General features: G+C 52.4%; 2 protein-coding genes across 6 annotated transcripts in view; one reads left to right on the top strand and one right to left on the bottom strand.

The window, feature by feature from the left end:
- The first annotated feature begins 1,202 nt into the window (after positions 1–1,202).
- MIF (macrophage migration inhibitory factor) lies at positions 1,203–4,383 on the top strand. The gene is made up of 3 exons (XM_032947357.2): positions 1,203–1,425; positions 3,115–3,287; positions 4,056–4,383. The coding sequence occupies exons 1-3, from the start codon at positions 1,318–1,320 to the stop codon at positions 4,120–4,122; spliced, it is 348 nt and encodes a 115-aa protein (XP_032803248.1). The 5' UTR covers positions 1,203–1,317; the 3' UTR covers positions 4,123–4,383.
- The window catches only part of CABIN1 (calcineurin binding protein 1), a 41,205-nt gene continuing 19,192 nt past the window's right edge, over positions 3,912–25,924 (bottom strand). For all 5 annotated transcript variants that reach the window (XM_076062567.1, XM_076062569.1, XM_032947512.2 and 2 more), the window contains 3 exons: positions 9,602–9,824; positions 7,884–8,278; positions 3,912–7,233 (listed from right to left, as the gene is read on the bottom strand). In XM_076062567.1, the coding sequence (XP_075918682.1) occupies positions 7,090–7,233; positions 7,884–8,278; positions 9,602–9,824 (762 nt within the window). In that variant the 3' untranslated portion in view covers positions 3,912–7,089. The remainder of the gene's footprint in view (positions 7,234–7,883; positions 8,279–9,601; positions 9,825–25,924) is intronic.

The raw sequence follows: 25,924 nt of genomic DNA on the forward strand, positions 1-25,924 counted from the left end.
TGCAGGCACCAAACAAAATGAATCTCGCGCCACCCCCACCTCCTCCCCTCGGAGAATTGCAATCGCGCCATTGGCCCAGCACGCTCGTCACGTGCTTTTAAACCCTCGTGCACCAAATTTGGCGGGAGAGGAGAAAAAAAAACTCCCCTTACTCAGCCGCAGGCTTCGTTGCCGTGGAGACGAAGGCCCCGTGACGTAATCGCGCGCGCAACTCGTCCGCCATGCTAGGAGGGGGTCAAGAAGCTCCTGAGGCCCTCTCGTTGATAAATTCCCCAAACAAAAGTGTTTGTCGACAGCGCGTTAAGGTCAACAAACATTTGATAAATAGCACTGTGGCCATTTGTAAGGGTGTGGGGGGGGGGTGTGATAAATATATTGTTGGCAACGTTTCACGCGATGACCCTTCTCGATATCAATTTAAAATGCGTAAGTGGTGGATGCTGGTTTCGCAAAACAGGCGTCCGCTCCTTTGCGAATGAACGCAAAAGATTTGGCTCTTAAGGTTTTAATCTCAGTCAGTACAACTCGTAACAAAGGAACGTCCCTTAAAACAACACAATATAAACACAGTCTCCTTCATATCGCTCTCCACGTTAAATTTATATTTGTATACAAATTAAATGTTTTGTGACGTATGTATCGTGTAAGTTCACCAATAAGGTAGGATAAGCAAGAGTTATCTGCACGTAACAACACCGTTTGAAAAATGTGTTCTACCCTTTCTAGCAATAAAATAGGTGTTCAAACACCGAATAGATACCTTTTGCAACGAATAAAGTACTACATTAACCACACCGTACTGCGGCAAAAACATGCTTTAATAATAACATGTAGGCAGTGTCTTTGGTGTAGGTCGCTCAGTTTAAAAGACAATGCATATAAAGTACAATATCAAAACTATCACATCTAAATGTTTGTCTTTGCATGTTCACCGTAAGCGCGGTGTGTTGGGGGTTAATGCAACAACCCGATGCACTGCAAAAAGAGTATCCATTTGGCGCTCAAACATTAAAAACACAACTCACGTTTTTTCCATAATCTCACATTGGCAACAACAATAACAACAACAAAAAGTGTCCCGTGATATAATTAACTTTAATTTTTTATTATAATTGACTTCCCTCAAGCAAGAAGGCCGCACAGTGTCGTCGTCGTCGGTGATAACGTCACCGATGCCGTCACCGCCCGCTGCCTCCCCCACGCCCCAAGCGCTCACGTGACTCGTCACCGTCACGGCCGCACCGCTCACTTGGCCACGGTCCGCAGTAATATTAGCGGCCACCCCTTACCCGACAGAAGACTGCAAAGCAAAACGCGATGCCGACCTTCGTGATTCACACGAACGTGAGCGCCGACCGCGTCTCGGCCTCGGTCCACGACGAGGTGACGGCTCTCGTCGCCAAGGCGCTCGGCAAACCCGTGCAGGTGATGGCCTTGCGTCGCGCCCGGGGTGGGGTGGGGGTAGATAGAGGAGGACGATGATGATGATGTGGTGGTGGTGGTTGGCGGTGGCTGATGATGGAGTTTCACTTGTCGTTGCAGTGGGACCTCACGCGTTCAGGACCCGTGAGAATAGTCATCACGTAACGGGGAGTTTGAGAATCCTCACGATTTCAGGGCCGTGAGAGTCGTCACGCTTCCAGGGCCGTGAGAGTCATCACGAATTCAGGGCCGAGAGAGTCTCACGCATCCAGGGCCGTGAGAGTCCTCACGAATTCAGGGCCGTGAGAGTCCTCACGAATTCAGGGCCGTGAGAATCTTCACGAATTCAGGTCGCGAGAGAGTTTCACCCATCCAGGGCCGTGAGAGTCCACGAATTCAGGTCGCGAGAGTCATCACAAATTCAGGGCCGTGAGAGTCATCACGAATTCAGGGCCGAGAGAGTCTCACGCATCCAGGGCCGTGAAAGTCTTCACTGTACTAGTAACGAATTGGAATATTCTGTTTACGTGACAAACCTCACTAATTGGCTGTGTCGGGTGGTGGGCGGGTTTAACGACACACATTTACGCGATCTAACCCAAAAAAACCTATTATGGATATTGGTCGCGATACGATTTAAACTGATAACAATGACCATTGACTAGTACCACCTCCCCACTTGAGAAACCACCCCTGAATTTACTTGGGACAGCCTTGGAGTTTATCCTTTTTAAAATATATATGACTATATTATTTTCTAATTATTCAACTCCCTCCTCCGACTCTTAACCGACGAGAGGTGACCGCTTTCGTTGCGTTCTGAACAAATAAGCTGGGTGATCCGTCCTGGGTTGTGCTACGGGGGCTCAGCCCAATCATCATCACCATTGATCACGGTGACTGCCACCGTGGTATTAGCAAATCTCGTACTGCCCAGTGGCCTAGTCACGACATTGTCAGCTCAGGGAGTCCCAAAATCGGTCAGGTGGGGCCCCAATATTTGTATTCGTCTCGCACGGTCGCACACCCCGAGGCTGTTATAGATCGCGGGCTCCTCTTGCCGTAATCACGCCGTCGTTACGCTCACGGTCTAGGACCCACTACAGCCCCGTAGTTACCTCTTTGCAATATAATTGACGCGTATCTAATGAAATTAATATGCCAGAGTTGTATGCGAAAGCATTTTCCTGAACATTAATTTGAACCACGTTTTAAATAAGTTATTTTACACTGTTGTTGAAAACATATCATGATGATTGTCAAGGCTCCCCCCCACCCAACTCGTAGCTTTGGCCACTAGGGGGGGCCAAGGCACCCCCTGCCTGACCCACGCTCGTGTGACGCTGCTGGTACTGCCCGACCGCTCCTTGCCTCGGCTCCGACTGCCTTGCCCTTTCCTGCCCCAGCTTCTCCTTCTTTATCTTGCCGTGCTGTCATTCTACCTTGCCCTGCTCTGACCCTGCTTCGCTCTGACCTATCTTACTGCACCGTCATATTGCCATGGCCCTGTGTGATACCGCCTTGCGCCCAATATTTCCGACCAACTCTACCTTGCCCGCAAACACGTTCTGCTAAAATTGTATTTTCCTATGCCCGCTTAACACTGCCATGTTTTGTCTCTGGCTTGCCCTTACTGCGCCATCAAATGGCCCCCTGCCCCTTCGCCTCGCCCTCCCCTCTCCACCGCCTCAGTACGTGGCGGTGCACGTGGTGCCGGGACAGCTGATGAGCTTCGGAGGCACCAAGGAGCCTTGCGCCCTGGCTCATCTCTCCAGCATCGGCAAGATCTCCCCCGCTGAGAACAAGAAGTATTCGGCGCTGCTGTCGGAGGCCATGAACACCCACCTGGGCATACCCAAGGACAGGTGGGGGTTACGCGCGTGATGGCATCGTCATCATTGTCACCTACCGTACAAACTCGATCATCATCCACAATGTTCATTATTAACTATCATATATATAATTTGATTACCATGCCCACTATCATCCATTCATCGATGGTCATCTTCAATATACACTTTCATTCTATAAAAATGCGTGTACGATATCCACTACCATAATCGTGATCTACTAAGCCGACTATTATTATGAACAATGTACATCCCTTTATCAATCCACTGCTGGATGAGGACCTCACCACGCTATGTGGACCGTGGTGTTATTTGACCATATTTCACCATGCTGGTCAGTGCCGGCTTGGTAAACGGCGATGTATAGTAGAGCACCGATAAAATGACCCCCACAGCAGCAGCCTGTCAATCTGCATGGTGGTCTCCCATCCTAAATACAGGAGAGGATCAAACCTGCTGAACTCCTGAGGTATGATAAGATCAGGTCCTTTCTGGGTGATTCGGTTAAAGGCAGTTCATACGGCTTAAGCTGCCTAACTTCGTGGAGAAAAAAACTGAACTAAACGTGTAATTTGAGTTTAAAACATTCAAGTGTATTGGAGACCTCAATATATTATAAAAAGAAACAAACGTACGCAATTATAACTTGATAATACAATACTTTTAATATTTTAAAGGCAACTCAGTTTCGAATGATACACATTTCACCACCGTCTTCAAGACCCATCAAATGTTTTGCGATGTCCACTTGTGACTCAAACTCCTCCTCTGCCCTCGTCCCAGGATGTACATAGCCTTCCACAACCAGGATCCCGCGAACGTAGGCTGGAACGGATCAACATTCGCCTGAACATCATCACCTTCGCTACCGCCCAGCCTACCCCAGCACAGCAATCCTTTCCCACCCTTGTGGTTTCCTTCCTTATGATCGAGTGGTGGCCGTTTCCCTTTGATTCCTGTCACCCAGTGGCATTTCATGGATTGTGCTTGTCGTTTATTGATTGATGCAGTTGTCTCTTATTTTTCTACCATTGCTGTTGTGCGAAAAATTAATCACCCAACTACATCGAAGTCTGGAATAAAAAAATAAAATCCGCTTAACAACTTGAAACGCATTTTCCTTGTAAGTCACCCACCGCGATGTATCCGTAGAGGCATTGTCACGTGGGTATGACGCCAGCGTGGCGTCCGTCCCCCCTCCTCACCCCCCCCCCGGGGGCCCAGAGAACAAAGGGAGGCACAAATCTCGTACCAGAAGTTAATAAGTATGTTCATTTAAACACTGGTGGAGCTGAATAGCTCAATTCACATGTTAGTGACATGGAGGCCCTGGAGTTAAAGGGTTTGATTAACATGTTGGATAAAACTACTGCTTCCCAGTTTACAAAACTGCCCAATTAACATAAATGGCAACATACTGACCAAATTAAGCTAGAAACTCCATTATGCAAACATTAAGTGCCATATGTTTTAACTAGAGTGTATGGTCCGGGGTATGCAGCAAATAAGCCAAACAATGTCTACAGCTGTGTTTTTCCAATACATTTCCCTTGTACATTCACCTTTACATATGATATAATGTGCATTCCCCCCCCCCCCCCACCCGTCATTTACATTCTTATTGAATTTATACCAGTTTGCAGTAAATCCACTGGTATAATGACAAAAAAATATATAATCATCTTCATCAGTCGGGGACGCCTGTGATGGGGGGGAAGGGGGGTCTACAGCGATCCGTCATGCAAAACCCCTCAGGATCACAGGGGGCAGACGAGTGGAACTCCTCAACTCCCGCGACAGCATCGTGCTCCTCGGCGCACCCCTCTCGCACAAATATACAATACTGCTTGCTACCGCGTGCGTTTTCGCTGTTGTCGCTGTGCCGTGCAACCCCGCGGCGTGATTTCCGGTCATACCACGTGCGACGTTCGCTGCCGAAGAAGCTCTCGGCGCGTTTGACGATGGAACGTCGGGGACGTCACCGTGCCGAACCACACGCGGCACAACAATCCGAAAACACGTGGGCGAGGGGGGAAAGCTATTACTGCGCGCTCTCCAGCAATTTGTGTTCAAAAGGCAAAATCCTGCAGCCGCATCAAACTGTCAAAAGAGACGCGACGTGCTCATAAACGGTGGCATTTGTAGGATAGAAAAATGGCAGTTTGACATAACACGCGACTCGGTTATTAACGACGAGGACGAACGCTGGAGAACTTTACACCGTTATCGACGTGCAAAGCAGTGCGTCCCACCGTTACTTGTCAAAAACAAACCCACCCCCAACAATGACAACGAATACAAATGTTATATTAATATTTTTCCACATCACTCCCAGCCCAGACACCAGGTATGGTGGAAGGCGCGTAACTAATTTCGCGACGGTAAACATTCTTCTCGAGTTACGTAAAACATTTTTTTTTTAACACGGACAAAAACACTGTCGACAACGTTACTGACGTTCGTAACTTTCAGAATCACAAACAGGCGATTTACCTTTCTCATCTCGCCACTTTCCCACTAGCACACCCGAACCGCACCAGCACAGGGCTCTCGCAGCACGGGTTATTTGCCGAGCCGAGCCAGAACCAGACTGATTCACCAGCCTCGCGAGACGTCGATGAAAGTCTCTGGAGCCAAGTGGGGGGGGGGAAATTTAATCGATTCGTTCATTTCTGCATAACGCCGGTCGGCATAACTCGACACGGCATCGCCGCGTCATCTACCTGATCATTGCATGCGATGTTGGTGAGTACACCTGTGAGGACAGTGTCAACCATGTCGTCTACATGCAACTCAACTTGTGCATTGCGTGCGTTCAGTACACCCGAGAACACAACGTACTCGGGTCACCTACACGGGCGTCCACTAATTCGCCGTGCGTGTGACGTTAGCGGCACGGTTCGGGCCAGCCGAGCATCGGCGGGGGAGGTTCGGCACGGCCCAGCACGGTCCGCCACCGCCCGCCACGGCTCGTTTGTGCAGTGGAAAAGAGGCACGTTTGTTATTCGCTATCGTACAGCGCTCCCCTCTCAAGGCCCAGTAACGGGACTCTCAACTTGGGAGGAGCCACTGGACGGGTGGTCGGCTTGAGCTTGGGAAGCGAGGTCATGGCTTAAGCAGCCTACATGCCACACGTCACGAGGCGTGTTTTTTTTGTCTTGTTGTACTCCTGCCTTCCCCCTAGAAAATACTGCCAACGAAAAGCACCGATATGTGTACACAAATGTATGGCTGATTACAAAACAGTACACACGGGGAGCTCTTTGTGTTAACCATCAAAAGTCGCGTCACATCAAAGCTTTTCCTGTTCCAAGCACGCTTTGGCCGGTCGTCGACTCTCTTGGCTAGCCCTGCGCCAAGTGTTTTCCTTTGGCGGGAACCAGTCTATCCACAGGATAATCACTCTGTCATCTTCCCACCAACTGTTAACACTCGGAGGGATTGCTGTTACACCAGAGGGTTGAAGATAGTCGAGCCCTAAGGTTCAAACTCATAACCTTCCACATCAACTCCCCGGTTAAAGTCACAATATACCGATTGTATATATTTCAAGAAAAATCATTCAGAAGGGGGGACACGAGATGGAAGTCACAACTGCTCCAGGTTGGTAATGCCACAGGCGTCTAAACGTGTTTCCCGTTGTGTGTATGGCGTGACCTAATTCATGCACCATTAACGTGGAAAAACGTTCCTCCGCCTTGTCCGATTTTTGGCGAAATCGCTCCAACGTCTCTCTCCCACCGCCACCACCAACAACGGGTCGGGGTGGGGGGGGGCAAACCACGAACTCAGCGAGACGCGGAACACGATGGAGCTCCTAGATGTCCATCAGCTCGTCGTCCGTGTCCGACTCGCTCTCGAAGGACGACTCGAGGCTGGAGGTGTCGGGCGGCTCGAGCGCCGGCTGGCTCAGCGTTTCCCGCCGCACGGTGGCCGCCGACTGTGATGACAGGATGGCGCTCTGTGGCAACACGACAAGGTCAAGGTCAAGATGGCATCCTGGCCAAGGCCGTCAACGCCACCATGCCTTGCCAAACGCTTCCTACCCTCTGCCAGTTCCCACAGCTGCTGCACAAAGTCCCACATGGCCGGACCAGTTGGTGCCAATCAATCACATTCTGATATTAGCGGCGGGCTGGGATATCAGGTCGCCGGGATGAAAGTGCAGTGCGCAAACCACTGCACCACCACTCCACCCAAATATGCACGCGTACACACACGCACACACAAAAGACAGATCCCCCGTATAGCCTGAACAGACTGTTGGGGCAAGTGCTGTTGGAACCTATGAAGGCCGGCGTGGCACACAAGGAGGTGGGTAGCCAACACCACGCCCGGCCACCTTTGTTTCCCCAGTGGCGATGTTTACTACACACCGCACCAGGTACTCATTTGAGGCTGAGTTGACCAAGGGGAGGCCCATGACCGCTTCAAATAATCGCCGCTTGTATTGGCCGTGAGCAGGAATCGAACTCGGGTGGCCGGGTTCATAGCGCAGCGTAGCGCTAACCGTGATACTACCGCTCCCCACAAAGACAAATGTGCTGTGAGCGAGCGGTACTCCCCACAAAGACACGCTCACACACGCTCACACACGCGCCGCCCCCGCACCTTGAGCCTCTGCTTGGTCTCCTGGGAGACGCTGCACCGTGGCGACAGCATCGTCGGGGTCGGCGGGGTCACCGTGATCTCGGGGGGGTAGCCCCCCGCCGCCGCCTCCCCACCTCCCCCGCCGGCGCCCCCCCCGACCCCGTGGGGGCCGAACGAGAGAGCAGCGGCAACGGCAGCAGCGCCGTGCGGAATCACGAGCTTGGGCATTCCCGGTGGCGCCCGGGATCGAACCCGTCCTCCGCACCTCTGCTGCTGGTTCTGCTGGTTCTGTTGGTGCTGCTCTTGCGCTTGGGACACGGAGCGAGACTCGCAGGAAGCTGACGGGGGTAACGCGGCGTCACTGCTTCCCGAAGCGGCGGGAGAGGCGCAGCATTCATCCTCAGGCGAATTCGGCACTGCGGGGAAGGGGGGGGGGAGGTTGGGTTAATTGGCGGAGATGGAGCAGGCCGGGGTGGCATGGCCGTACAGGTGTGAGGGGTCAGAGTAAGTGGGGGTTAGAATTGGACGGGGGCGTGCTGCGGTGATGGGAAGGTGGGTAGTTAATACAGGTTGTGAAACTATGTGGGTATGCGTTTTTGTATTTATATGGCGTGCGCTTGTGCGTACGTACATGTGTAGTGAGATCTGAGATGTCACTGTATGGTGCCGGCCCGAAAGGGTCGTGGCCATTCGATGTTCCTACATCGTGGACAGCACCGTGTGGGTGGCTGTGTGTAGTACCAGCCCTAGCGGGGCTTGGCAAGCACTGGGATAGTGCGGGCACCACGCACAGCGTGTGGTGGGGACTCCCCCGAGGGGGAGGGAGTGAGTGTGAGCCCAGGGGCAGGGTTGCCCCGGGCCATGGCACTCTGGTTGACCCCGTAGACACGTGATCGGGACTGTCCACACAGGGGGCCCCAGGAGGGGGGACGAGTGGGTGATCACGTGTCCGGGGAGAGCTCTTGAGAAGGTTGGAGAGGGAACGAGAATGTTCGAGAAGGCGGGCGGGGCCGAGGGCGGAGCGGCCCCGACCGGAGAGGGATATAGGCGGGTCCCTGAGAGGGACCGGGGTCTCTTCGTTCTGCAAGCGGGAAGCTCTTCGTCCTACGAGGAACCACGTGGTCGGAGACCCGAGTGAGGGTCCGACCCTTCGTAGCAGTAACTCCTCTGTATAGCGTAGCTAGCTGGGTGGTCACCGCCCTAGGTTGTATCTGGTAAAGGGGCAGTTACCGCTTCGTGTTACGGTGTTACAAATAAATGTGTTGCCTCTAAAAGCAACGACGTCTGCGACTCAGTTGAACTCACGAAACATGTAAAGCGTACGTGTGAAACTGTGTGGTTCGTGCACGCGTGTGTGTGGAAGTTTTCTATACTGGTGTGGGTGGCTGCTGCGGTGCAATGGTTGGCAGCGCACTGGACGCGCGATTCAAAGGTTGCTGGTTCGATTCCACCTCCCGGCGCGGCAGTTAAACCATTGGTGGAGGTTTTGTTCCCCCTGCCCCACTGCCTCTGTCCCAGCAGTGTAATCGGGTTTGCCACAGTTAGCCGATCGATAGCTCGCACGTAACCGAGTAAAGTGGGGGCACTCACGTCTGATCCGAGCGGAAGGAGCAGAGCAAATTCCCTGCCAAGGGGGGGCTTCAAGCGGTCCCTCGAGAGGAGGCCTCCTTTCGCCAGCAGTGGCGCGAGCGAGCACTTTTAGGGCCGCGCCTTTACCTCGTGCCACCGGGCGTTCTTACCTGCAGGTCCGGCCATCGCACCTCCATCCTCCTCACGTACTCCTCCCCCTCCCCCGCCCATCACCGCCACCGTCGCCGCCGTCGTCATCGCCTCATCGTCAGAGGCCGCCCCGCTCGTCGTGGACGACCGCGAGGAGGGTCCCTGAAGAGGATGCCGAAGAGGTGGCTCAGGAAGTTCCCCGACCCCTGCGCTGGCGGTGACCGCGTCCCGAAGGTGCGGGCCCTTGGCAGCGAGCGGGAGTGGAGATACGAGCACGCGGATTTTTATTTAGAATCTTATATAGGTCACAGTGTCTGCTGTTACACAATCCGTGTGGCTCACCAACAGCCCCCTCCCCGCCTCTACCTTACTGCGTCGTTTTTCCCCGCTAATGGAGCAAAATCCACTCTTCTATAATTACCGTCGTCGCTACGGGTGCTCGCTGTTGGCATAATGGGTCAGCTATTGTCCCGATGGGTCAGAGGTCGGCACACGTGACAATGGTCCGAGGTGTAAGAATGGAACAATGTGCCCCGCTCGATGCGCGTAATGTGCCGGTGGGGGCGGGGGGAAACAGCGTGTGGATATTTGTTTCTCGTCGATTTCATTCGTGAACATGTGCGAATATAAAGATAAATTTATCAGTCGTATATTATTACAGATATAGAATCAGCCAAACATTTTTTTTTACACATTTAATAATCATGAGCGGGTGACGTCACTCCACATGCCGCACCACTCCCCAATAACCATTAGCGGGTAACGTCACTCCACATGGGGCAACTACCCCCCTCATTAATAATCATGAGCTTAAACAATTTTTCTATTACATATTTCAGATTTACTGCAATATACACCCGTCCTTGGACGGGCAAACAAGCTCGTTTCGTATTAATACTCTACACCAAAGCGAATGTGTTCACAATCACTGCCCGTTACATATCCCGGTAAACATTCTAACGTTGCCCCAACGTTGGGTGCAACGTTGCACGTCGCCTCAGATGTGGTGGTCAGCAGTGTGGCAAAATCCATTGTTGTACCGTACTCTGCGCCCACGTCTATGCTTCCAATGAACGACCAGCGTGGTGAAGTTTAAAACCGCATTACCCTCAAGACTCACATGGCGTGGGGAGAGGCCTTCATCCAGCAGTGGATCGACAAAACAAAGGCTGCCGTGACATGTGCAACAACAACAAAAACCAGACAAATATCCCCTGTGTAGCCTTTGACAGAGTGTTAGGGTCAAGTGGTGTTGGAGCGAGCATCTATTAAAGTCTGTATGGTACACGAGGGGGGTGGTGAGGTCAGAACCACACCACGCCCGGCCGCCTTTGTCTCCCTAGTGGCGATGTTTACAGATGTGCATATGCAGTATTACAAGCAATTGGCCTGATAACACACACACACACGTGCAGTATACGCAACAGCATATACTACATTTCAATGCAGTACACAGAACTGTAATGTCTACACTGTAATGTTTAGGCACTACATAAAATAATAATACTCTAGACAATGTTGTGTTGTCAAAGGTGTAAAATCGGCACACTCGTCACGAACACTGTAATGCAATGCTGGAACAACATCGCCTTGAAGGAGGACCCGTGAACCGAAACGTCGCCGCCTGTCATTAAATAGTTGACTGCTGGCGTTGTTGATGGCGACTTCGTGTTGAGCGTTGCTCTCGTTCTTATACAACAGGGTCGCGCCTTCTCGGCCGATGGTCCCCGTCGCCCTTCGAAGAAGAGGAAGAAGAAGAGGGAGGAGGCCCATTCCTCGAAACGTCGCACTCACCTCCGGGGCTGTTGCGGGCACAAACCGCACAGCACCGGGCGGGGTCTCTGTCAGCCACTCGCCTCCGGCGCTCAAAAGAAAATGAAAAAAAAAACGGCTGCCGATTTCTCCGAGAGAGATTTATAATCAAACTAACGCTACGCCTACGTGCATCCACAATGCGACAGCGGTGTACACGTGTTGTGAGAGTGCACGTGTGTGTGTGAGTACACGTGTTGTGAGAGTGCACGTGTGTGTGTGAGTACACGTGTTGTAAGAGTACACGTGTGTGTAGTACACGTGTGTGAGTACACGTGTGTGCGAGTACACGTGTGTTTAGTACACGTGTGTGTAGTACACGTGTGTGTAGTACACGTGTGTGTAGTACACGTGTGTGTGTGAGTGTGTGTGACTGCACACTGCTGCTGTTTGTGCTATCGGCTTGGGGGCGAGCGCCGTTAGATTTGGGGAGATGATGAAGTAACCATAGAGACATCCACCACATCAAACGAACTCTCTCAAACTGGGTCAGTCTCTCTCCCTCCCTCTCTCCCCATCGCAACAACCATCACCCGAACCATCAACAACATCGGAGACAAAGCTTCCCCTGTAGCTTTAGGGGCCGTCCATAAATGACGTCACGCGATTTTGGACGATTTTTGACCCCCCCCCCCCATCGTCACACGGCGTCAGAAAAAGTCAGACCCCCCCCTCAAATGACGTCACAAAGCTCTGCCCCCCCCCCAAAATATATATAAAACATGCTTCAAATCGCTTTAAACTATTGTCATTGTAGTGCGTATTTAATGTGGCGCTGCACTCTGATGTTGTGGGAGAAAACATTTATTAGAAAGTCTATTTAATTAAGTAGAACGTGTTGTCTATATTTATTTAAAGTTGCGCATTTTGATGTGACGTCACATTTCTCACCCCCCCTCCCAGGTGCGTGACGTCATTCATGGACGGCCCCTTACCAGACTGTAACAGCAAGAGCTGTTGTTAGTGGCGATGTTTACTACACACCGCACCAGGTACTAATTTGAGGCTGAGTCGACCTAGGATCGGTTCAAAGCATCGTCACTGCTGTTCGCCGCAAGGCTGGCACGGCCCGGTTTTATTCATTCGGGTTTTAATCGTTTTTTTTATAAATATAAAACCGGAGCACCTGGATCCTGCCCAAATCCGGTTTTATTAAAGTTAAGTCGGGATTTCAGTCGCAGGCACCCACCCATTAGCGGGGTTCGGGCCGGGGACCGGCGCTCATCCGCGCAAGGATCAGCTCCACTTGGAGCACACACAGTTCACGGTCGCGGCGACGAAGGAGAAGAACACACAAATCCTTTCGCTTTCAGCTCCTGGCCAAGCGGAGGAAGACCCCTTCGCTAGAGCGGGTGGCTGACCGACGGCAGCGACTATCCCGCGCTCCAGAAGATCAGCCATCAAACTGGTTCAGCATGGCCACGTCGACCGCCCGCCTGCTGCTGCGTCTGAGCGAAACTTCTCGACGCTGGGGGATTGATCCCATTCCAAGTTGAGGAACAGCCTGGCGCCCGACACAAGTCGAGAAGCTCGTCTTCATTGAGTCGAACGTCAATGCGTTCCACGACTACCCGACGCCCGACGAACGGCGACAACACCGAGTCCAGCGGCGATGAGCAGGATTGAAGTGTGCACGAGACGGCGATAATAAAACCAGGTTTTAATCGGCAAAATCGAGTTTAATTCCATTGAAACCAATAACCCGATTTGTCGGGCAAAAAAAAATCGGGTTTTTCCCACCCTTGGTTCGCCGTGAGCGAGATTCGAACTCGGTTCGTCGGGTTGTATCCACCACGCACGTGGTGGATACAACAACACTCTCACTCACCATCCAACCTGCGTCATGAGACTTCAGCGGTCATCGGGGATGACACGTGTTCGCTCTCTCTCTCTCTCACCCTCCCCACGTGCGGGCTCTCACTCACACTCTCTACCTCGTTCTCTCTCACACTCCCTCACACTCCCCACGTGCACTCTCTCACACTCTCTCTATCTCGTTCTCTCTCACACTCTCTCGTTCTCTCTCACACTCTCTCACACTCCCCACGTGCACTCTCTCACACTCTCTCGTTCTCTCTCACACTCTCTCACACTCCCCACGTGCACTCTCTCACACACACACTCTCTCACACTCTCCCACACTCCCCACGTGCACTCTCTCACACTCTCTCTCTCTCGCTCTCTCACACTCTCACACTCCCCACGTGCACTCTCTCTCACTCTCTCGTTCTCTCACACACTCTCTCACACTCCCCACGTGCACTCTCTCACACTCTCTCGTTCTCTCTCACACTCTCTCACACTACCCACGTGCACTCTCTCACACTCTCTCACACTCCCCACGTGCACTCTCTCTCACTCTCTCACACTCTCTCGTTCTCTCCCACACTCTCTCGTTCTCTCTCACACTCTCTCACACTCCCCACGTGCAACTCTCTCACACACACACTCTCTCGTTCTCTCTCACACTCTCTCACCACTCCCCACGTGCACTCTCTCACACTCTCTCGTTCTCTCTCACACTCTCTCGCACTCCCCACGTGCACTCTCCCACACTCTCTCACACTCCCCACGTGCGCTCTCTCACACTCTCTCTCACTCTATCACACTCTCTCACACTCCCCACGTGCACTCTCTCACACTCTCTCTCGTTCTCTCTCACACTCTCTCACACTCTCTCTCGTTCTCTCTCACACTCTCTCGTTCTCTCTCACACTCCCCACGTGTACTCTCTCTCACTCTCTCGTTCTCTCCCACACTCTCTCTCGTTCTCTCTCACACTCTCTCACACTCCCCACGTGCAACTCTCTCACACACACTCTCTCTCGTTCTCTCTCACACTCTCTCACACTCCCCACGTGCGCTCACCCACACACACTCTCTCGCTCCCTCACACTCCTCACGTGCGCTATCTCACTCGTACTCTCTCGCGTGCATTCTCTCTCTGTGACACACTCTCACGCACTCTCTCTCTCACACACGTGTTCCCACAGGCACGTGACACACGCCGTGTACTCTTACCCCTCCACCCATGTCTCACATGTGAATACACATATTACTGTACGTGTGTAGATACACACACACTCAAAACAAAGATCCCCTGTATAACCTCTATGGACCGACAGGGCAAGTGAAGCTAGCGGGCACCCACTCGGGAGGTGGTGTGACCAGAACCACACACGCCCGGCCGCCTTTGTATCCCCGACGCTGACGCCGATTAATTACACACCGCAGCAGGCACTCGTTTAAAATGCCGAGTCGACCTAGCTGAGGCCCAAGCCCGGTTCGGATTAATTGTCACGGGTGTTGGTGGCCTTGAGCGAGGAATCGAACTCGGATGATCTCTGGGATTGTCGCACCACACGCTAATCACTGCGCCACCACTCCCCCCTGACACACACACACATACACACTTGTATTCCCACTCTCTCTCACACACTTCATAATGGGAAAAAAAAATCTGGGTTGGATCGGGTAAATATAAATGTGTCGTTAAACCCGCCACCACCCGACACAGCCAATTAGCAAGGTTTGTCACGTAAACAAAACGTACCAATTATAATGTTACTACTTCAGTATACCGGTTGTGTTTTGGAGAGTAAGCACCGCAAGATTTACAATTTCCAAAGCCCACGTGTTAAACTGACACACACACACGTGACAATCTGCTGCCCCTCTTTCAGATTGTGACTTTTTTCTCTGCCACTTAGGATGATCAATGAGACGTGCACACGTGGGTACATGGCTCGGGTTTGACCCTCCTCCCCCCCTCGCCTTACCCGGATTACAACCCTAACGCAGAAGATCACTAATTCCCCCTTTCACACGGATGAAAGCAGCTCTCAGTCAGTTATGGTAGAAAGGGTCAGAGACCGCTTCGTCAGCCTGTATCGAGTGTCCATTCAAAGTGCTGTTAGCGAGCACCTATTAATGTGCCCCTCCCCCCCACCCGCCACTCATGTGAGTGGAGTGGTGGCGGTGGTGGGGAGCGGTGGTGGGGAGCGGTGGTGGGGAGCGGTGGTGCAGCGGTTAGCGCACCGCGCTACGAACCCGGCCCACCGGAGTTCAATTTCCGCTCACGACATCAAGGAGATGTGAGGTGGCGAAGGTGTAAACCGGTCGGTTCGCCGGGCCCTGCCCTAGGTCGACTCGGCCCTAAACGAGTGCGGTGGTACAGTTTGTAAATATGAGCACGGGATTGGAGAAGCAACTGAGGCTATTGAGGTGCTGGCTACCCACTCCCCCTCGTGTGCTGTTGTCCTGTGCAGCCCGCAAAAAGCACTTGCCCCAATGATCTATTAAAATGTTATATGAGGGGTGTGTCTCTGTGGCCAGAACCACGCACGACGCCTTTCCCCCCCCCCCAATGCTGATGATGGTGATGATGATATTGATGGTGGCAGTGATGCTGGCGATGTAGACAATGCCGATGATGACAATGATTGTGAAAAGAAACAATGATGGTGGCGATAATGGTCGTAACGGCGGATGGTGGTGGTGATGATGATGTTGGTGAGGTTGACAGCGGCGAGTCGATGTTGACTACGTACGGTCCGACAAGTTCAACATACATAAATGTTGACGATGTGATGATAACTGTGATAATGATGATAACTGTGATAATGATGATAACTGTGATAACGATGAGTGACGATGATTGTAACGCTCATGACAGATGATGGCGACAGCGTTGATAGTTGTGATGATGATGACGATGGTGCTGGTGGGATACGTGCACTGCGGTCGGGATGCATTAGCGCCCGATAATGCGTGGTTCACGATTATGTAAGGCAATGCATACATCATCAATCTGCCGTTGCTGCTGCTGATGATGATGAGCAACTACACGGACTAAATCTCAGCATTAACCCAGAGAGCTCTCTCAACCCGAACGTTAACAACCCCACTCCACACTCCAAGACCACGTGCACCAACCCCCTGAAGACAAAGATCTACCCCACCCCCCTGTTTAGCCTGAACAGACTGTTAGTGGCGGTCGGAATTCAACGTTCACGTTGCAAGGTTCATCGTGCATTGCGCCAGCCACTGCACCACCACCGTCGTCATCATCATCAGCCATGATCAATCCCCTGCTAGCAGCTCACGCGGGTTCGCGACGCTTCGATGTCTCCCCCTCGGCCCCTCTCTCCCAGCAGCCTCTCTCGCCCTCCCACATATCGTACACCGATTTGCCCCCCTCTCATTCTGTCTGCATGCAGAGCGCGTTGCCCTGGCGACTGGGTGAGAATTGAGGTGAGGCCTGGAGTGAGACGAGGACAGGGCAAGGGAGACGGACACAGCGGTGGCTAGGAGATGTTAACAACCTCGCCTGGTGTACAGGAGGTCGTGGGTTCGATCCCGACCTGACGCTTGCTGTTTCTGTGGAGTTTGAGTGTTTCCCTCTCTCTCACCATCTTTATAATCACGGTGGCTAGGAGATGTTAACAACCTTGCCTGGTATACAGGAGGTCGTGGGTTCGATCCCGACCCTGACGCTTGTACGTTTGGAGTTTTCGGTGTCTCGCCTTCTCCCTGTGGTCACGTGCATCTGCGTCCTCCGGTTGTTTCCTTCACATTTAGAACCAACATGCGTTTAGACTTTAGAGTATTTGGCTGCGATAAACATTCCACTCGATAAGCAACTTCGTTGAGCTATCATTTGTGATAGCCAGGTCGCTTGTGAAAAAGAGCTGTATAGCTCAGTGGGCCTTACCTGGTAAAATAAAATGAACGTTTAGTTTACAGAGAGAAGGACGGGAGAGATGGGGATCAGTTGAACGCATCTTTCCGATGCGCCTTCGGGGAAGGTTACTACGGGTTGCTTGGCACGGTGTCCGACGTTTCGCCGGTAGCTTCTTATGTACAAGCTTGCGGGCTGCTGTCGGTGTCGTCGGTTCTTGGCGCGGATTGTCTTGGCCCTCTGGCATCTTGGTAAAGCCAGCGGTGAAAGTATTGTTCAATACGAAGAAGACTGCCACATCTTCTCGTCAAGCTAAGTTTCCTCTCCGTAAGAAGGCGAGTCAAACTTCTGCGTAAGCGCTTTTTCACGGTTTGCGCTGTATACCCGGCAAACATGGAACGTTGGTTCAACGTTGAGCCAACGTCGGGCCAAGGTTGTTCCAACGTGAACCACGTTTTCATATTTACTGGGTAGCTCTTGATTTTGTGGGGCGCAACGTCACGCATCTCGCCGCGCACCGTGCCATGAAGCACGAAATATGATCAGAGGTCCTCTCTCCTCGTCCTCCTCCTCTCTCACCGCGTGTACCCGTGGTCCCTCCAAGCGACCTCGCGCGAACCGGCTCCGATCAATTCTCCGCCCGAGTGCGCTGCTGAAATCCAAAAGCGCGACCCCTCCCCGCCCCCCCCAGTAAAACATGCAAACGTTGAAGCAATATTTGAATATTTTTTTACTGGGACACCGCCAAGAATGCAGCGGAATGGGGGTCAGGGGGTAGACGGGATTTCAAGGAAATGCCAAACACTGACCCACGCCCGCGTTGCCACCTTTGAGGACCGCGAGACATATTGTGACATTCATAATATAGGGGTGTTTAAGGGTTAGATCGCGTAAATATGTGTCGTTAAACCCGCCACCACCCGACAGCTAATTAGTAAGGTTTGTCACGTAAACAGAACACGCCAATTCGTTACTGGTGTGGTGACTAACTCGGACACAGTAAGACTTGGAGGCACTTATTTTATTTAACGAGCACCATCGGGATAATACACAGCACCACGTGGGTACACACTATTACTGTTGCTAGTCTATACACAACACCACGTGGGTACACACTATTACTGTTGCTAGCCTATACACAACACCACGTGGGTACACACTGTCACTGTTGCTAGCCTATACACAGCACCACGTGGGTACACACTGTCACTGTTGCTAGCCTATACACAGCACCACGTGGGTACACACTAGTACTGTTGCTATCCTATACACAGCACCACGTGGGTACACACTATTACTGTTGCAAGCCTATACACAACACCACGTGGGTACACACTATTACTGTTGCTATCCTATACACAACACCACGTGGGTACACACTAGTACTGTTGCTAGCCTATACACAACACCACGTGGGTACACACTAGTACTGTTGCTAGCCTATACACAACACGACGTGGGTACACACTATTACTGTTGCTATCCTATACACAACACCACGTGGGTACACACTATTACTGTTGCTAGCCTATACACAACACCACGTGGGTGCACACTATTACTGTTGCTAGCCTATACACAACACCACGTGGGTACACACTAGTACTGTTGCTAGCCTATACACAACACCACGTGGGTACACACTATTACTGTTGCTATCCTATACACAACACCACGTGGGTACACACTATTACTGTTGCTAGCCTATACACAACACGAACCGTCTAAGACTGACGGCGCTGAACGGAGACAGCCAACAACAACTATCTAGCAGCGCAATGTCGAGTGAGGACGGCAGCGACGATGGCGACAAGACGAAAGCGACGACGAGATGGTAACGACGACGAGATGGTAACAACGACGACGATCTTGAACAGCACGACGGGGATCCCAATTGCATCAACAGCCCCGAGGTCCCCTCACAGCGGCCCCTCTTATACTCTCAGCGCGGCCTGGCTCCGCCCCCGGCCACGCCCCCTTTCTGGAACCTACCAGCGGGTTCCTGGTGGGCCCCCTTCTGTGACCTTTCCCCCTAGATCCCCCTCCCGTGTATCTCGTGGCCTGCTGACGCCAGGACTGCCGGACGCCGCAGATCCCCTCATTCGCCAGCAGCCACTACACTAGCACAGCACACACCGGTGTGCTGGAGAGCAAATGCACAACATTTACAATCTGAAGTATAACGTTTCTCCAGTAATTACAACCAGCATCATCAGGCAGCAAGCCAGATTTGTGGACACATCCTCCCGTTTCGTTCCTTAAATAGAGGCGTAGATGTGATGGCGTCACGTCACTTGTGAGCCCTTGATATTGGTCGCGAAAGCCTTCCGTGTTAAACATCGTGGCATATACGCAATACTATGCATTGGCACTGCAGGAGGAGGAATCCGATGAGCTATAAAGCTCTCTTTCCACGGGTGGCCGGCAAGGGGGCACGCGGTCAGAGCGTTACGAAGTGCTGTCACTACAGCCGTACCGCGTTGTTGTTGTTGTTGTTGTTTCGCAACTGGGAAAAAAAAACAACTTTTAACGTCTCGCATGTACAAAACACAACGATCCCCCACCCACCCACCGCCCCGATAACCGTAACACACTTACGGCATAAGTGTTGGCGGATGCACAGAGAGAAGGATCCCCCGTACAGCCTTAAACAGACTGCTTGGGTAAGCGCTGTTAGCGAGTAGCGCCTATAAAAGGCCCGTACGGGATACGAGGGGGTGAATGGCCAGTTCCATACACATATACAAAGATAAAAGAGCCCCCATAGCAGACTGTTGGGGCAAGTACTGTTAGCGAGCACCTGCACACGAGGGGGTGGGGGTGGCCAATGCCACGCCAGGTCGCCTTTGTCTCCCCAGTGGCGATGTTGACACACCGGACCGGGTACTCATTTGAGGCTGAGTCGACCTAGTGGAGGAGGCCGATGACCGGTTCAGATAATCGTCGCTGGTGTCGGCGGCCGTGAGCGGGGACTGAACTTGGGGAGCGGTGGTGTAGCGGTTAGCACCCTACGGTACCGCTACACCACCGCTCCCCACACACACTCATACACACACTCTCATATACACTCTCATACACACACTCTCACACACACACACTCTCATATACACACACACACACTCTCATAGACACACTCTCATAGACACACTATCATACACACACTCTCATATACACACACACTCACTCATATACACACTCTCATAGACACACTATCATACACACACTCTCATATACACACACACTCACTCATATACACACTCTCATACACACACTCTCATACACACACACTCATATACACACACACTCACTCATATACACACTCTCATACACACACTCTCATACACACACACACTCATACACTCATATACACACACTCTCATACACACATATACACACACTCTCATACACACACACACTCATACACTCATATACACACACTCTCATACACACACACACTCATACACTCATATACACACACTCTCATACACACACTCTCATACACACACACTCATACACTCATATACACACACTCTCATACACACACTCTCATACACACACTCTCATACACACTCACTCCTCCCGCACGCGCTCACACACACTCAGGCTGCTGCATGCACGAGCCCTAGGTGGCAGAGAAGTGGTTAAGAGTTGTTAAGAGTTCCAATTAGGGACGAGAGCCACCGACTCTCGTCTCCCCACTTCTCTCAGCCGCATCCAACCACTCAATCACTAGAAAGGCAAAGATCCCCCGTATAGCCTTACCAGAACGTTGAGGCAAGTACTGTGAGCAAGCAGCTATGAAGGCTGGTACGGCACGCGAGGGGGTGGGTGGCCAGCACCACGCCCGGCCGCCTTTGTCTCCCCAGTGGTGATGTTTACTACACACCACACCAGGTCCTCATTTGAGGCTGAATCGACCTAGGGGAGGCCCAGGACCGGTTCAGACAATCGTCACCGGTGTTGGCCGTGACCGGGAATTGGGTTGCCAGGTTCGTAGCGCAGCGTAGTGCTAACTGCTACACCACCGCTCCTCACAACAACAACAACCGCCATTCACCACTAAGTGGCGGTGACGTCACCACGACGCTTGTGCCAGGCTATGTGCACCCTGAGGCCACGTGAAGTGTCGAACGCCCGCTGGCAGGAGGTCACGGGGCAGACCCAGGTGCCACAGGTCGACTGACTGAGATGACTGGCTGATGCACCACCTGTGCCCCCTACTGTGCCAACCCGCTGTGCTTCAGCCACCCGGCGCTCCGCTCGTTGTTGTGAGCGTCGCTCCTCCGCCCTCCGTTGTTGTTGGAGGGCGACTACCTCCAACTGCCCAGTAGCATCCTTCACGAGCCTCCTCCACAGAGGCCGATCTTGACACCGCTGGTACCAGTCATCGGCAAGTCCACTCAGCTCCACGTCCTCCTGTACCACATCACTCCATCTCTTCTCTAGCCCGTGCTGCGCCCGCTTAGCCCCCTCAATCCGGCCGAACAAAAGCTGTTTCGGCATGCGGTGGCTGGGCATGCGGGCTACATGACCCAGCCATCGCAGCCTTGCCCGCCGGAGGAGCTCACCAATGGGACCTTGCCCAGATCTTTCAAGGATTTGTGAGCTCCTCACACAATCCAGTCTGGTTAAACCCAAGATGGATCGTACGCAGGCCAGCCTAAATGTTTCTAACCGGCGAAGATGTTCCATTAGGGGGGTCCACATTTCGCAAGCGTAGAGAAGGGAGGGAATGACCGTGGCCGAGAAGACCTGAAGCTTAGTGCGGAGCGACAGACCAGGTAGCTTCCACACAGCGTTACGCAACCGATGAAAAGATATTGCCGCTCGACTGATTCGGAGTGAGACCTCTGCTGTTAAACTGGAGCCGGTCATAAGCACACTGCCCAGGTATGGAAAACTCTCCACTCTCTCCACAACTGCCCCATCACTGATTGGGAGTTGTGGGGGTGGAGTGTGCGATGGTACAAAATACCCAGGCAGGTGCTTAGTTGTGGTGGGGCTGATGGTTAAGGCCCCACCTCTTAGTGGCACGCTCCAGTCTTAGCAGCAGGGTCTCCAACTCCTCCTCTGAATGAGCAGCTATTACCAAATCATCAGCATACATAAAGTGGTTGAGCAATATGGAGCCATCCCTTGACCGCACCCAGGCATCGATCAGCCTCCCATTATATCTGTACCATATGGAGATTCCCCCGGTACAGCTATTGAAGGCTTCACGAACTACGTGGTCAAAATAGATGTTAAATAATGTGGGAGCCAGAGGACATCCCTGTCGCACCCCAAGTGGTACAGGGAATGACTCCGACTCCCGGCCACGTAGTTTTACCTGAGCCCGCTCACCATCATGAAGGTCCTTAATGATCGTGAGCAGAGGGTCAGGTACTCCAAAAGCACGAAGAACAACCCAGAGCCCAGGCCTACTGATGGTATCATAGGCCTTGACCAGGTCAATAAAGCAGAGATGTAGGTCTTGTTGGAATTCCCTGCACCTCTGCTGTAGCAGACGGACAGAAAATATGGCATCTGTGCAGGACCGCCCTTTCCCACGCGCACACACACACACAGAGACGCACAGAGACACACACAGACACACAAAGATCCCCCATATAACCTTAACAGACTGTAGGGGCAAGTGCTGTTAGCGAGCACCTATGAAGGCCGGAACGGTACACGAGGGGGTGGGTGGCCAGCACCACGCCCGACCGCCTTTGTCTCCCTAGTGGCAATGTTTACACACCGCACCAGGTACTCATTTGAGGCTGAGTCGACCTAGGGGAGGCCCGGGACCGGTTCAGATAATCGTCACTGGTGTTGGCCGTGAGCGGGAATCGAACCCGGGTCGCCAGGTTCATAGCGCAGCGCGCTAACCGCTACACTATCGCTCTACACAGACACACACACAGAGACACACACACACAGACACACACACACACAGAGACACACAGAGATGCACAGAGACACACACAGACACACACACAGACACACACACAGAGACACATAGACACGCACACAAAAACACACAGAGACACACACACAAAAACACACACAGACACACAGACACACACACACAGACACACACACAAAAACACACACAGACACACACACACAGACACACACACACAGAGACACACAGACATACACACAGACACACACAGAGACACACAGACACACACACACAACAACAACCGCCATTCGCCACTAAGTGGCGGTGACGTCACCACGACGCCACGACGCTTGTGCCAGGCCATGTGCTCCTTGAGGCCACGTGAAGTGTCACACAGACACACACACACAGACAGACACCCAGACAGACACCCTCTCTCCCCGACTCGCCCTCCCCAAACCTGTCCCCACTTTCCACCCCCTCCATCCATCCCTGCGCTAATAACCTCTGCTGCTGCGTAAGTGACAGGCGCGCACCGCCCCCATCGCCCACGGTGCATTCGCCAGGCGAGGTTGGTAGCTGGAGTGGGGGGAGTGGTGCTGCACCTGCAGGGCTGGGCGCGCTGTGGGGGTTGTGTCTGGCACGGAGGTTAGGGGGCCGTCCATAAATGACGTCACGCGATTTTGGACGATGTTTGACCCCTCCCCCCCCCCAACATCGTCACACGGCGTCACAAAAAGTCAGACCCCCCCCCCCTCAAATATGACGTCACAAAGCTCTGCCCCCCCCCCCGCCCCCAAACTAAAACATGCTTCAAATTGTATTCTTCGTTCTTTCGGTAAAGCCACGTTGAAGGGAAACAATAAAATAATACAAATATATATAAAACAATAAAACTATCACGACGTTTCGACTGCAACACAAGCAGTCATCATCAGGTGTGAAAACCAACGGCAAGAAATTGTTTCCCTTCAACGTGACTTTACCGAAAGAACCAAGAATATGAATCACTGCAGTCACGAAAGCTTTAAATCAAAATGTATTATTCAAATCGCTTTAAACTACAGTGTATATTGTCACTGTAGTTGCGTATTTAATGTGGCGCTGCACTCTGATGTTGTAGGAGAAAACATTTATTAAAAAGTCTATTTAATTAAGTAGATCGTGTTGTCTATATTTATTTAAAGTTGCGCATTTTGATGTGACGTCACATTTCTCAACCCCCCCCCCCCATCGTTACACATCGTCACAAATGTCTGACCCCCCCCTTTTTGCGTGACGTCATTTATGGACGGCCCCTTAGGGGGCCATCCATTGAGTAGGTAACAAAAACCTGTCAAAACTTGACCCCCCCCCCGCCTCCCTGTACGCACGCGGACTTTTTACACTGCCCCCCCCCCCCCACTGCGTACGTACGCCTGACCCCCCCCCCCCCACCCCGAATCCTATAGAACGGCCGATATTGAATCCACGCAGAAACGATCAAGGATGAATAACATTCACGTGTTGAAGCAAACAGATAGTCCACCGCCGGACTATCTAACTAACTTGAAGGCCAATGTAGGCAAATTATTATCGAGGCTCCACCGCCCCCCCCCCCCGTTTCCTATGCGTACATTGTCAGTAGACCTCCCCCCCTATACGCAAGCTACGCATTTGGGTTACCCCCCCCTTCCCGCTCCATGTGTGCGCACTAAATGGATGCCCCCTTAGCGCAGTGCGCTACGAGCCCGGCCGAGAGACATTGTGACAAGGGAGACAAAGGCGGCCGGGCGTGGTGCTGGCCACCCACCCCCTCGCGTGCCGTGCGTGCCGGCCTTCGTAGGTGCCGCTCACTAACAGCACTTGCCCCGACAGTCTGTTAAGGCTACACGGGGGATGTTTGTCTTTGTGAATAAGACAGTGTGAATGTCGTGTTATCTTTTGTTGGTACTATTAGAAAAGACAGATGTGCGTGTAGGTGTGTGTGAGAGTGGACAGAGCGTGTCTGAGAAAGAGTCTGTGTGTGAGTGTGTGCGTGTGAGAGTGTGTGTGAGTGTGAGAGTGTGCGTGTGAGAGAGTGTGTGTGAGTGTGTGTGTGTGAGAGTGTGTGTGAGAGTGTGTGAGAATGTGAGAGAGTGTGTGTGAGAGTGTGTGAGATATGTGAGAGTGTGTGAGATATGTGAGAGTGTGTGAGAGTGTGAGAGTGTGTGCGTGTGTGAGTGTGTGATGGTGTGTGTGAGCAATAGGGAGCCAGAACAACGAGCGGAGCGCCGGGTGGCTAAAGCACAGCAGATTGGCACAGTAGGGGGCACAGGTGGTGCATCAGCCAGTCATCTCAGTCAGTCGACCCGTGGCACCTGCTGGGTCTGCCCCGTGACCTCCTGCCAGCGGGCGTTCGACACTTCACGTGGCCTCAGGGTGCACATAGCCTGGCACAAGCGTCGTGGTGACGTCACCGCCACTTAGTGACGAATGGCGGTTGTTGTTGTTGGTGTGTGTGAGAGTGTGTGCGTGTGAGAGAGTGTGTGAGAGTGTGTGCGTGTGAGAGTGTGTGAGAGTGTGTGAGATATGTGAGAGTGTGTGAGAGTGTGTGAGATATGTGAGAGTGTGTGAGAGTGTGTGTGAGTGTTAGAGTGTGAGAGAGTGTGAGCGAGTGTGTGAGTGGGAGAGTGTGTGAGAGTGTGAGAGTGTGTGTGAGAGTGTGAGAGTGTGTGTGAGAGTGTGAGAGTGTGTGAGAGTGTGAGAGATATGTGAGAGTGTGTGAGAGTGTGTGAGATATGTGAGAGTGTGTGAGAGTGTGTGTGAGTGTTAGAGTGTGAGAGAGTGTGAGCGAGTGTGTGAGTGGGAGAGTGTGTGAGAGTGTGAGAGTGTGTGTGAGAGTGTGAGAGTGTGTGTGAGAGTGTGAGAGTGTGTGAGAGTGTGAGAGATATGTGAGAGTGTGTGAGAGTGTGTGAGATATGTGAGAGTGTGTGAGAGTGTGTG

The sequence above is a fragment of the Petromyzon marinus genome, chromosome 5, assembly GCF_048934315.1.
Source record: "Petromyzon marinus isolate PM22_M1 ecotype Great Lakes invasive population chromosome 5, UKy_Petmar_22M1.pri1.0, whole genome shotgun sequence".
Lineage (NCBI taxonomy): Eukaryota > Metazoa > Chordata > Hyperoartia > Petromyzontiformes > Petromyzontidae > Petromyzon > Petromyzon marinus.